This window comes from Zootoca vivipara, chromosome 2 (genome assembly GCF_965207765.1).
Source record: "Zootoca vivipara chromosome 2, rZooViv2.hap1.1, whole genome shotgun sequence".
Lineage (NCBI taxonomy): Eukaryota > Metazoa > Chordata > Lepidosauria > Squamata > Lacertidae > Zootoca > Zootoca vivipara.
Genome location: NC_142584.1, coordinates 51,043,123 through 51,056,429, shown reverse-complemented (window position 1 = coordinate 51,056,429; position 13,307 = coordinate 51,043,123). Strand labels below are relative to the sequence as shown.

At 41.8% G+C, this 13,307-nt stretch overlaps 1 protein-coding gene across 4 annotated transcripts in view; it reads left to right on the top strand.

Moving 5' to 3' along the window:
- Nucleotides 1-694: 694 nt before the first annotated feature.
- The window catches only part of RBM27 (RNA binding motif protein 27), a 33,983-nt gene continuing 21,370 nt past the window's right edge, over nucleotides 695-13,307 (top strand). Inside the window, exons 1-7 of one of the 4 annotated variants that reach the window (XM_088661867.1) lie at nucleotides 695-1,236; nucleotides 4,276-4,394; nucleotides 5,592-5,716; nucleotides 10,559-10,650; nucleotides 11,314-11,525; nucleotides 12,197-12,457; nucleotides 12,678-12,908. In XM_088661867.1, coding sequence (XP_088517993.1) covers nucleotides 1,178-1,236; nucleotides 4,276-4,394; nucleotides 5,592-5,716; nucleotides 10,559-10,650; nucleotides 11,314-11,525; nucleotides 12,197-12,457; nucleotides 12,678-12,908 — 1,099 coding nt within the window. In that variant the 5' untranslated portion in view covers nucleotides 695-1,177. The remainder of the gene's footprint in view (nucleotides 1,237-4,275; nucleotides 4,395-5,591; nucleotides 5,717-10,558; nucleotides 10,651-11,313; nucleotides 11,526-12,196; nucleotides 12,458-12,677; nucleotides 12,909-13,307) is intronic. The other 3 variants (XM_088661870.1, XM_088661869.1, XM_088661866.1) reach the window with 3 other exon arrangements.

The window sequence follows — 13,307 nt, the reverse complement described above, 5'->3', positions numbered from 1 at the left end:
TTAGAAGTTCTATTGTCTCAATTGGGACTTACTCCCAGGTAAGTGTGTATAAGCTTTCTTGAAACGGATACTAAACGTAGTATTGCAGAACAAAGCAGGATCGCACCTTGCAAGCACACTTCTAGAAATAAAGTAGAGATGCACAGATCAGACCAATTTCCTACTGGGAAAAGACGAGTTCTGCACGGCACAATCCAAAGCGAAAGTCCAGATCACTGACGGTGTTCCAGTCACAGTGGGGCTAGGGGCAACCCCTAATAGCTACCGTAACAGCGGGAGATTTGGTTAAAATCTCTACATATCAAGGGGGCGGGGTTTAGATGTCATGAGGGCCCCACCCCCACTGGAGCACACGCAAGCTCAGAACTTTCTAGTGCGCGTTTAGGATTGCAGTTTACAAAGAAATGTCTCTAAGAAAGATTCCTATGTAAGTTTACTCCTAATACGTATTCCACTGAGCTCGGAGCCAATAACTCGCAAGCGACCTTCCACTTACTAGAAATAAAATGGAAACTTTCCTTCCATGCTTTGGAAAACGCAGAGGACATACCATACTTTATTTGGTGGCAGTCTCATCCACTGGTTGTGTGCGTGTGTATGCCTGTGTCTGTTGGGGGCGGGATTGGACTCTGCACGCGCTCAGAGACAACCCCTTTCTTCGCAGTCACTGCGCACGTTCCCGAGCGCCATCTATACGGCGTGCCGAAGCCTGGCTCGAAGCCACAGGGCCGTCGGGAGCGGTGCCGACCCCCCCTCCTCTTCCCCGCTCACGTCGCTCTTGCGCCCGCAAAGGGTTTCACGCGTGCTGCCTCGACCTAGCCTGCTGCGGCCTTTCACCACTGACCCCCCCCCACCCGCTTTCCCACTACCTCCGGCGGCCGCGGATTGGCTCACTCGACTCGAGGCCTTGCCACGCCATTGGCTCCGCCGGGAGACCGGGTGCCCGCCCCCCCCTCTCCGGCACCCAGCAGGTTCGGCTGCGCTCTCGGCTCAGCTAGTTCCTGGTCTGACTCTTAGGCCCTGCCTGGGCGACAGGACAGCGGGGTAGCTGCCGTGGGCGAGTAACTGCTCGCGGGGGAGCAGCGGGTGGGGGAAGGGAGCGGGAAGGGAGCCGGAGAGATGCTGCTCGGAGTGTAGCCGCAGCAGCAGCGCCGCCGCCGCCACTACCACCACCATCATGATCATAGAGAACGTGGACGCGCTCAAATCCTGGCTGGCCAAGTTGCTGGAGCCAATGTGAGTGCGGCGGGGGCTGGTTGTGGGGAGCGGAGGAGGAGGGCGAGGGGCTGCGGCGGCGGGGCTGCGGTGGAGGCCTTCCCATGTGGGAGAAGGGAGCCGAGGGGTGAGAGGCAACCGAGGAAAGGGGGGCGAGCTGGGGAAGAGGAGTTACGGGTATGGGGGGGCTCCTTGATAAATAGTCGGGGTGAATGAAGAGGTGAGGGGGGGGTCGGTACTGGTAAAATGCCTCAAGTCGATGGGGTACATGTGCGGGGATGGGCTTCGTGCCAGGAGGCGGAGGCGGCAAGAGGGGATTCGTGAAGAGCTGCTGTGGGTCGGCAGCGGGTGTGGGGCAACTGGCGTCAACAAGGGGTGTGTGCCTCAGGAATGAGGTTAAGGTTATAACTGGTTCTGGGACGGGGAGGCCGCTGAGGGGCCGCGTGAGGAAGTTGGTTGTTTGGGTGGGACACACACACACACACGGAAAGAGTAGGTGCTGAGGTTATTGGGCTATGCAGGGTTACCATTTCTGGAGGGGGTGCTGCTTTCTGTCTTCTGCACTTGCTCGTAGTTCTTCCAAACTGTAATCTGGTGACTAATTGTTTAATAATGCATAGCTACCATAGTATATATCACTTTAACAAAAACAGGGGAACTACTCTTCAGAGCAGCTCCTTGAAAAGTAAAACATGCAGCATTAGGCCAAGTGTGCCTTACTGCAGGAGTGCTACAGTGGAGACGAAATGTTGCCCCCTCCTGTGTTCATCCCTTTGTCAAAACGTCTGAAATGTTGGGGGTTGATGAGTTGTTTGTTAGGATAGTTTAAAAGAGTACTTCAGACAAAGGGGGCAATCTTGATTTTGTTTTTATATTTAGTTGCAAGCTTTTGGTCATAAGTTGCTTGGGTTTCCTTGGGCTGCTTACCCAGGGTCTGTGTTTCCATTTTGGAAATGAGGCACAGTGGAGACTGTGGTGTCTTTATGATATATGATTGATTTACACGTGAGCCTCCATTTGGAGGGGTTCACAGCAACACCCCACAAAAGCCTTGCTATCTCCCATAGCTGCAGTTGTCAAAGTGGCCCATGGGAGTAGGGGAGTTTTGGACCACTGTTAAGATACAGTTCCCCATCCTGGATACATACTGAGAGCTTGACATTGTTGCTTAATAAGCTGATGTTTTGTCAAGCTGACACTTAAATTCTAATCTATGTGTATATCACTGCATCAGTGATAAGCAGGCAGAGATACTAGACGGAAATCTTACATTATATATATTTTTTGCAGTTGGTCTGTTAATTGTCTTTTTGGCCCAGGAGCTAACATGTCAACTTCCCTGCACTTAATTTTGGGAGCAAGTACTCTACACTAAACTATTAGCTTGAATTGATATGTGACTTCAGTTTTAAATTCTGAACAGCGAGTTAAGACTACAGACACTCTTGAATATGCCAAGAGTGAGTTAAAAGTAAACTTGAACTACCCTGTTGTAAATAGAGTGCATTTCTGTCTCATTTGTAGAATCCTAATGTGTACTTCTCTGCTGCATAGAGTTGTGAAGCATTAATTTTCCAATGCCTGCCCAGTTCCTTGAAGACATTTCAAGTGCTAATTATCCTGCCTTTGTGTTTTTGTTGGCTTTAATATGCATTTCCTATTTCAACTACTACAAAATTCTGATTTATTATTAAACAATAAAGAAGTAGCAATTTCACATTTGCATTTCTGGGCAATTTTGGCATTTAAATCCATAATTATAGACTTGCATAATTATGACCATGAAAAGTTCCTAATTCTATACTGTGGGTGGGATTCACCTAGCAAAAACTATGAGTGAAAGTCCTGGGCAAGGGCTTCTGTTTGTTCAATGGGGCTTCCCCACACTCCTCCCCCTGCTTGCCCCCTGAAATTGGCTCAGGAGGGTTAGCAGAACCCTTACTACAAGGAGGGTAGAAGAAATCATTCCTTCTGGCTACTGGATAAGCTTGTGCAGATGGAATGTTTATCATAACGCAACATTAAATTTCACCCAGTATATTTAGTTGTGCATAGTAGTTTCTGGATAAACCATTTTGGTTAATCTGCTAAATGACATATTTGGTTAATATTGATAGTTGTTTGGCTCATGCTTGCAGTCACAGCTGTACGTAAATACAGTTGCTGAAGCCTAGTTTTGAATATTATGTCCTTGTTAATCAACTTGCACTTTTTCAGCCTTGGTTTCAGAACTGTCATAAAAACGTGCTTCATTTAACATACAAAAAGTAGAAAAATGTTTTTGATTTCTTGAATATCTACAGCTGTCTTATACTGAGCCAGATCCTTTGGTTCATCTCACATTATTGTTGAGTTGGCTGCCTTGAGTCTCATGCCAGGGTCCTATCTAGACTTTAACTGGAGTCTCCAGGCATTAAACTGATACTCTTTGCATGCCAATCATATGTTGTACCATTTTGCTATGGCCCAGTTGCCCAAGTAATTAAGCCATTTGTGGTTCAGCATCCAGGAGCAAAGAGGAAGTTTTTAATTCAGCTGAATTAAAAACCTCACAAAGGACACTTTGAGGGTAGAATAGTGATTATTTGCTCAACTGTGGAAATCAAAATTGGGGAGATCCCTGCTGCAGTCATGCCCTGCTTGCTTCTGATAGGTTGGCCATGGTGAAAACAGGGAATTGGACTAGATGGGCCTTTGGCATGATCAAGCAGGTGTCAAAATTATACTGGGTAGTAGGTTTGGTTGTTTGTATAGCATTTGTTCAACATAATTTCTATTTTTGTATCAATTCTGTATCAAGCACCAATTAAATTAAAACAATAGCAAGATGTTCTATCCACCCTTGAATTTGAAGACTTTATTCTAAGGCTGCTAGCCTAAGCATATGTACTTGGAAACATGGCCCACTAAAATTTGTGGGACATGCTGCTCAATAGTGAGGGGAGATATTCATGCTTAATGACATGTCTTCACTGAAGATGAATCCATTGTAATGCTTCATTGTGCATTAGACTCATAAAGCTGTAAGTTACATAATGATAGCAGTATTTTTTTCCTTAGATGTGATGCCGATCCATCAGCCTTGGCTAACTATGTTGTGGCATTGGTCAAAAAAGATAAACCAGAAAAAGAACTGAAGGCTTTCTGCGCTGATCAGCTAGATGTCTTTCTGCAAAAAGGTACTGCTGTGATTTTTTTCCCCTAATGGCAGGATTTTGTGAATATGGTGGTAAGAAACTTTTTTAGGAGGAGCCCTGGAGATAGAATCATAGATTTGTACAGTTCAAAGGGACCCCCAAGGGTCACCTAGATGGAGCTTAATTATATGATAGCAGCTCCAACAATGTAAATGTTTGGCCTTCTCAGTAAAACAATTGTACTGTACTCATAAAGGAACTTTGCCTATTTACAATTAAGCAGTATATAAGAGTGTGAAAGATCTTTTTTTTTCCCCGTCGCAGATAGTTTTAACTTCTATTCACAATTACTGGAGAAATACATTTCACATTGGCCAAAGAGTATCCATATTAACTTATGAGGACAATAAATTATAAATAACTAGAGCACAATTTTATCATGGGACAAACCAGTTCATCTCTAAGTTAGTGTAGCACGTGTTAGCTATGAAATACAAATATGAATCACAAAGTGTTTGAATAAGCCGCAAAACATTGGCTGGATTTCAACGTAATACTAAACCATAGTTTAGCATTGACTAAATTGTAATTAGATTAATTACAGTTTAGTGAGTTGTCTGAACCATAGACTGGTTGATCTTAACTATGGTGAAAGCTCAAAAACTATAGTTGGCTTGCTTCCAAGAAGGTTGTAGAGGATTCTTATGATCCTGTTCTTGGACCTGGCAGGTGCAAAGCCAAAATAAATTATATTCTCCTAACTATGGGGCTGGTCAGGAAGCAGCATTCATCTTCACCACTGCTTTGGAACTCCAGGATTTGAAGGAATTGCCAAGCTCCATTTGCTTACACCAACACTTACACCATCTTTTTCTGTACACAAAATGATTAACCAATAGGTTTTAATGCATTTTTGAGAAAATATGGTGTAGATCCAAAGGGCTACTTTAGGCAGATGACAACACCATACAAGAGTGTACTTTTGTGGAACATTTCATTTCCTTCAAATGGTAGACCTCCGTGTCACTTGGCAAATGAATTTTTTAATGCTCCACACTTTTAAAGAGACTTGCAGTGTAGCATGGCAGACTTTTTGCTAATGAGAAAACTAGTCCAGTGCTCTTTCAGGCACAAGGAACTCAACTGGCCTGGATCAAAGTAGCAGAAGTATGATTAATATAAAACTAGGGAATAGGATCTCTTTTGGAATGATTCCTTTTTTCTGTATTTCTCTTCCAGAAACGTCAGGCTTTGTTGATAAACTCTTCGAGAGCCTATACACCAAGGATTACCTAGCTCCCAATGAACCAGCAAAGCCAGAGTTGAAGCCTGTGGGTCAGGTCAAGGAAGAAATCAAAGAGGAGGTAATGTCAAATTTCTTTGTCTCTTGCTTGTGACTCTTGGTGCAATCCTGTGCATGTTTGTTCAGAAGTGTGTCCCACTGTGTGCATAGGATTAAAGCCATGCAGTGTAGTCTTATACATATCTACTCAAAAGCAAGCACCCTTGAGTTCAATGTAACCTATTGACAGGCAATTATAGGATTGCAGCCTTAATCTAGCTTTATTAGAAACATGAGTAGTTTCCCCCCCCCTTTAATATCCAAAGGCAGCAGATAAGCTGGTGTGTGAATGTACATGTGTAGACACACACATGCAGGTGACAGTTGCACTATCTTTTATAGTGCAGATCCATTGTTAATAGTTATGCATGTCCTTTTGAAAAGCTATGTATGGCAGTTAGCAAAGTGAAAAATTCTTTCATAGTTCAGTCCTTTTAAATGATGAATGGTTTGTTAAACTTGAGGTATCAACACTGTGCTTTTACATTTATTTATAGGCTACTCTGTAACAAGGTTCTTCAGGCAGCTTACTACATAAAAGAAAGCAAATTAAAATTGATTGAGTAGTGAAATAAAAAGTATCAATTAAAAACAATGCAACCCAAAATACAAGGAGATGAGAATAAAATAATAAGGTTGAAACAGTTTAAAGCTATAAAAGACTTTAAAGGTCCTGGATTATTATTATTATTATTATTATTTAAATTGTTTTTATTAAAATATTTTCTTGGGTAACAAAAGAGGTATCCATGTGGTACCAAAAAATATACCGTGCTCTCTGCAGTCACCTGGTGGAAGCACCCAGTGATGGGTCTCAGACGAAGACTTCAGGGTGCATATAGGACGAAGAAATCCTCCAGGTACCCTGACCTGCAACCCTAAAAGACTGAAGGTCAATATCAGCATTTTGAATTGGAAACAGATTTGGAAACAGATTTGAAGCAAGTGAAGGTGATGAGCACTGGTGCAATGTTCTCATCCCTCTCACTTAGTAACCTTGCAGCCATATTCTGACTGAGGTTTCTGGACAATTTTCAGACAGGCCCACACACAACACCTTGCATAATCCAGACAGGTGGTTACCATGGTGTGGATAACAACCTAAACTATCTGTCCAGTTGCAGTTGTCCTAGATGGGGCTCGTCAACCTGGGAAGGTAGCCCATCTAGGAGAAGGAAAACACTGACCCTAAACCGTCTCTACCTTGCAGCTATACTCATTTGTATGAAAGGCTTCGGGAGTAAACCCTGAGGAACAATCTGTGCCCACTGATTTGCAGAATATATTTAGGAGTATAAAAGTCTTAAGGAGCAAACTCTACACAAGCCCAGAGTGGGGTGCCTAAGGCAGTTGGATGGTGTCTTGTATGCCGCCTCCTAGTAACTCCTGCAGCCAAACTGGTGCCAAATGTATTGCTCTGCTTTCCTTCGGACAACATCAGTGAGGCCAAGAGGGAGTCTTGTCGTCTGGCAGCCCAGGACCTCCATACACTCTATCCAGGCTTGTGCCCCAGGGAGATCACTTTGGTGCTGCAAATGCAGCAAAGTTACTGTTGTAACTGTTGTACCAATCTAAACTGGTAGAAGGTTCTCCATGCTATACTTGTCCTTCTAATGATGAAGCTGAATCAGTGAGCACACCCAGTGTCTAAACCTATTAAATCTAATGTCACTCCTATTAAGGGAGTGCAACCAGGCTTTAAAGTTGATTCTGAAGCCAGATAACCAGACCTCTGCAACCTTCTGCTTTTTGAGAAAGTTTACTTGAAAAGAGAGTTGCTCTACAAGAGTCCACAGCTTCAAGTACCCCTGCATGCTGTTATCTATCCTGAATCCTGTCGAGTCTGACTTCATATGTTGCTTGCTAAAATCCTAGAACATCGACTGTTCTAAGATTGTACACTTCATAGTACTAGGGGTGTCTTGTTTAAGAGTAAGTGTAGTGAAGGAAATAAACCAGTTTTCCTTAAAGTGTAATGTGTTCATAGCTCAGACAGGCTGATCTGATGTAAGTGGTGGACATATTACAGCAAAGTGTTTGGCTATACTTAGATAAGGTCAAATGAGACATGATATCCTCACACCACACAGTCCCGCTCCTCCCCCATCTCATATGCCTGTATTTCATGTAATGTTAGAGGTGATTTTTATTTCTAATTCTAAATTCTCTTAGATATCAAAAGATTAACTAGATAATGCTTAAGTCATGTTTAGACTCCCCCCATGCACTTTCTATAGACAGTTTAGTATATTCTGTCACACTTTTGTTTTCTTTCTTCCACAATCTTTTCTAGAAAGTATGATTTACATTATATAATGAAAGTTAATGGCTTTGAGATTATAGAGTTAGACTGTTGCACACTTTATGCAGAGCTCCTCTCAGTGACTGTTTAGAGATTTCAGCTCTTCTGCTTATGAAAACTAATAACCCTGAAATAGCTCCAATAACTCTTGGATGAGACTGATTTTTCATTTCAGTTGGCATTCAGGCCTGCCTTTGGTGCTGAGACTGCCTTGGTTGGCCTGTGTCAGGAAAGGGACGGGGGGGGGGGTGTCCATGTTGATTTTTCTTGACCTCTCTGCACTTTTTGATACCATTGACCATAATATTCTTACAGAGAGGCTGTCAGAGTTGTGAATAGGGGGACTGTCTTGCAGTGGCTTTGTTACTACTTGGAATGATTTCTATGTTTGCGTTTGGGGAAATTGTTTTCTGAAGCCCATGAGAGCATCTCTAGTAATGTGCCATAATCCATGAGTTGTATAACACGCTTACAGTTTTGATTAAAAGGCATTTTTGTGGCCAATGTTAGGCAGTCATAAGGGTTCCCCTGCACATGCTCAATCAATCAATCAGGATGTTTATTCGGCTTTACACCCATCATAAAACACAACACAACAAAATAAATCAAATAAAACAGTGGACTTGTTCAAGCCACAAATAATAAAACACAATTCACAGCTCACAAGGACAAATATTAACAATTAAAAAGAAAAGTTTAAGATAATGATTAAAAATTTAGGCACTACGCTAAAATCAATATCAGATGTCATTATAGAAAATTATTATAACTATAAATAATCTGCTAACATTCCATTCCGTCTCTTGTACGAGAGGACGGCTGTTAGGAATTTAGCAACCTGTAGAGTAATATAAGGATCCACATCTTGAAGAACCCAGGCAAGCTGTAGGTCAACTGGTTTGTCAGCCATAGGCTGGATTATGGAATTTAGTATACTAGCACGAGCTGAACTGTACATAGGGCAGATAAACATAACATGATGTAGAGCAGGCATCCCCAAACTGTGGCCCTCCAGATGTTTTGGCCTACAACTCCCATGATCCCTGGCTAACAGGACCAGTGGTCGGGGAAGATGGGAATTGTAGTCCAAAACATCTGGAGGGCCGAAGTTTGGGGGTGCCTGGCTTAGAGGGTATTGTTCAGCCCCATGAAGCTTCCAAAGCACAGGGTTCGATTTTATCTCCCATTCTTTTTAACAACTGTGTGGAACTCTGGACTAGATGAGGGCCAACAAATTGAAACTCAATCCAGATAAGACTTAAGACATTGGTAGTGTGCAGGACCTCTGTCTGGATGAGTAAAATGCATCTTCTTTTTGAAAGTGTTGCACTCCCTTTGAAGGAGCAGGTGCGCAGCTTGATGGTACTCTTGGATCCATCTTGGTCATTGAAAACATAAGTTGCCTCAGTGGCATGGAGTGCCTTCCACCAGCTTCAGCTGCTAGCTCAGCTGTGTTCCTATCCAGCTAGACATGAGCGTGGTTTCAGTTGTCTGTGCTCTGATAACCTTCACATTAGACTACTGCAATGTGTCATACTTTGAGCTGACTTTGAATACAGTTTCCAAATTACAGTTAGTTCAGAACATGGCAGCTGGATTGTTAACTAGAACAAGGAAGCATGAACATATAATACACACCAATTCTGGCCCGACTGCTCTGGTTGCCAATTTGTTTCAGGCCCCAATTTGAAATTCTAGTTTTGACATTTTAAAGCCTTGAAGTGTCTTCATGGTCTTCTCTCCATAGACCCAATGAAAGTAATAAAACAGCATATTAGTTGTGACCCCCCCCCCGCCCCGCCCCACTTGCTTATGCTGCATTGCTCTTGCAAGTCTTCTGAATCCATATAGTAATCCAGCCTTGTTGAACACATGGAATATTGCAACAAATTATGAGTGCTTCCACAGTTATACTGTAAAGGCAATCTTTTTAAACCTAAAATGTAGCAGTTTCAAAATTAAAATAAAATTTCTTAAAGGTAACAATTATAAAAAAATATTATGATGGACATTGATTGATTGATTGATTGATTGATTGAATGATTGAATGTTCATACCACCCTTCATCCTAGGATTACAGGGCAGTTTATAATAACATAAAAATACATACCATAGTAACAAACAAAAGCAGGCCACCCACCCCATTTAAAAGACCATATATTGTTTAATTAGTCAAAGGCCTGAGATAAAATGAGTGTTTTTGCCTAGCGCCTACAGATAGGTACCGGGCAAGCCTCCCTGGGGAGAGGTGGGAGCCACCACAGAACAGACCCATTCTTATGTTGTCACCCTCCAGACCTCTTGTGGAGGAAGCATATGATGAAGAGCCTCAGATGATGATTGCTGAGTCCAGGTTGGTTCATATGAGGAGAGATGGTTGTTTTGTATATGTCCTCTTCATTACATTTCACACTAGAAGCAAATTTAAAATGTGTATACAGTGACTTGTCTCGAGCCTTGCTCTCTTATTGCTTAAACAGGTTTTTAGATTCTTTGGGGTCTTCCCCACGCCCCCAGGAGTGAAAACTTAGTGTGAAGTGATGATTTGCTGTTTGTCTTTAGCCATTTCAGGAGACTTTTGAAGATGAGCGAGAGGGCAAAAAGAAGAAATATGCTAGCCCACAGAAAAATCGTTCAGATTCTAATGAGCAAAGGTTAGTATCTGAAGTATTCTTCTTTAACACTTGTTAGCATTTGTTGGCCTCCGAATCAATTAAACTTCTGTTTCAGACATCATAATAAGTTTTGTGATAAATTTAGTAATATATGTGTCCCCTCCTTTTGTATTATGATTAGGAAGTTTTACAGATTCTCACATAATCCATTAAGAGGTCACCTTGAGGGCCAGGCAATCACCTTTAGCCTAACTTACCTCACAAGGTTGTTGTGAGGATAAAATGTGGAGAACTATGTACCCCACCTTGAGCTTGCTGCAGGAAAGATGGGATATAAATGAAATAAGTAAATATACACACAATTTTAGAGAACTGTATTGAATCCTCTGTGCCCATGGATGCAAATAATTGTTTTATGCAGGAGAGGGGCGGTCCCCAACCATATTAATAGGAACGATTTTTTAAAAAATGCAATACTAGCATGCTTTAGTAAGACAAACAATTTGGAGTTTATTTGCTTTAGGGCTATTACACCTAACATTTTTGTAGTTTTTTCCAATGTTGACGTCACTTGGATATAATTATGTTGTTTACTTCTTCATACAAACTTCCCTCTGTCAAAACTGTTGTTATATTTTGATGCCATAAGCATTTTCAGCTTTTCTAAATCCACCTGTTAGCATGTGTTGTTTTTCTTAATAGAACCAGAGAGAGAAAAAGAGATGATGGCAAATGGAGAGATTATGATAGATACTATGAACGGAACGATTTGTATAGAGACAAATATGATTGGCGAAGGGGAAGAAGTAAGAGTCGCAGTAAAAGTAGAGGACTTAGTCGAAGTCGTAGCCGCAGCAGAGGTAGAAGCAAAGACCAGGAAGCAAACAAAGAAAGGGATGCAAACAGAAATGTTGGTAAGCCGTTTACGTATTATAGCCAAGTAATGTCTAATCTGAGTTTCATGGCAGTTAATGAAATGTCATACTTCTTAATGAACATTTTATCCTGAATTTCTGGCAAATTCAACAAACAGAATTGTCTTTGAGAAGAAGCTATTGCTGACTTGTTATAAAGCTGGCTAAAAGCTGTGCTCTGAGAGCAACCTAATCTGGGGATTATTATTTTTTAATTTGTTCTCACGTGTATTCTGGTAGAGCAGTGCCTTCTGTTATACTTTCCCTGTTGGTAAAAGCTGCTGCTTTATATTGCTAGGTTTCTTTTGGCAGAGAAGAAATGTTGGATTTTCCTAACTTTTAATGGATCCCTGCCCCTTTACAAATAGCTGAGATCTTGTGTTGCCATAGCATTTCAAGAAAAAAGAAAGTAATTGAAATTACTTGAAAAATACAGTTTGCTTTTTTTCTAAAGGAAATAAGTTTAGTTAGTGCATACGTTGCAGGACAAATATTCACATTGTCTTGCAAGAACTAGCCTGAGTACACTGTTAAAACATTAACCAAGTTGTGCTTAGACGTTTCCCCCCGCATTTGTTATGGTGTTAAATTTTCTGTCTGCTGTCAGAGAATCTCCAGGTACCAAGGACGAACATAGAAACTTACCAAATCTATTATGATTTTTTTTTCAGATCACAGAGATCGAGCCAAATTCAAATGTGAAAGGAGTGATATGGAGAGCTCATATAACCCAGTGTCTTTGTCTTCCGTTAACTCTACTGAACAGTATTCCTCTGGAGCACAGTGTATTCCCAGTGCTGTTACTGTGATTGCACCTGCTCACCATCCTGAAAACACAACAGAAAGCTGGTCGAATTACTACAACAATCATTCTGCTCCTAATTCATTTGGCAGAAACGCTCCACCAAAAAGACGCTGTCGAGATTACGACGGTAAGTGTTACTCCTGGTTGTTCTACTTAGAATTTGCAATTAAGAATGTTGTTTTGAACTGTTTTGTTGTTGTTGCCAGCCACACAATATAAGTGAGACTTTGGTTTAAAATCTATATGTAATCTATTTTATTCATTCATATGTAATCTATATAATCAATCAGATAAAGGTAAGCTACCATTAATGATGGTTTATATTGTGATTTATTTTTATTTTACAGAGAGAGGATTTTGTGTACTTGGTGACCTCTGTCAATATGATCACGGAAATGACCCGTTGGTCGTGGATGAGGTATCTTTGCCAAGCATGATTCCATTTCCTCCACCACCCCCAGGACTTCCTCCTCCTGGAATGCTTATGCCTCCTGCGCAAGGCCCAACTCACAACATGAGAATGCCAGGGCCACATGTACATCCTCGGCCGCCGCCACCTGTTAGAATTCCTATACCAAGTAAGATTTCCTCCTTAAAATAGCACTTTAAAATACTGCAGTCAGTCAGCACAGTAGCTGAGAACATTTCATAAATGGTGCTTTATTTCTCTAAAGTAGCATTACAGGAATCTGGGGTTTGAAGGACCCTCCAGAGCACATTTAAGGGTGGGTGAGGGAGCTGCAGGTGGAATAGCTGAAAACTGCTTTCCTCCTGCCCAGGCTCTCTAGTAGATCCAGTGCTCGGACTTCTATCTAGGTTTTTGCCAAAGGCTTTAATGTGAAGGTCAGTATGATATATATAAGTAAGGTTATGAAGCTTTCAGGTTAACGGGTGCAGCAGTGGTCTAGGTATACGGCTAAACAGAAACTAAGATTTTGTCTGAACACTTGACACACCCTAAATAGGTTGAGCCATGG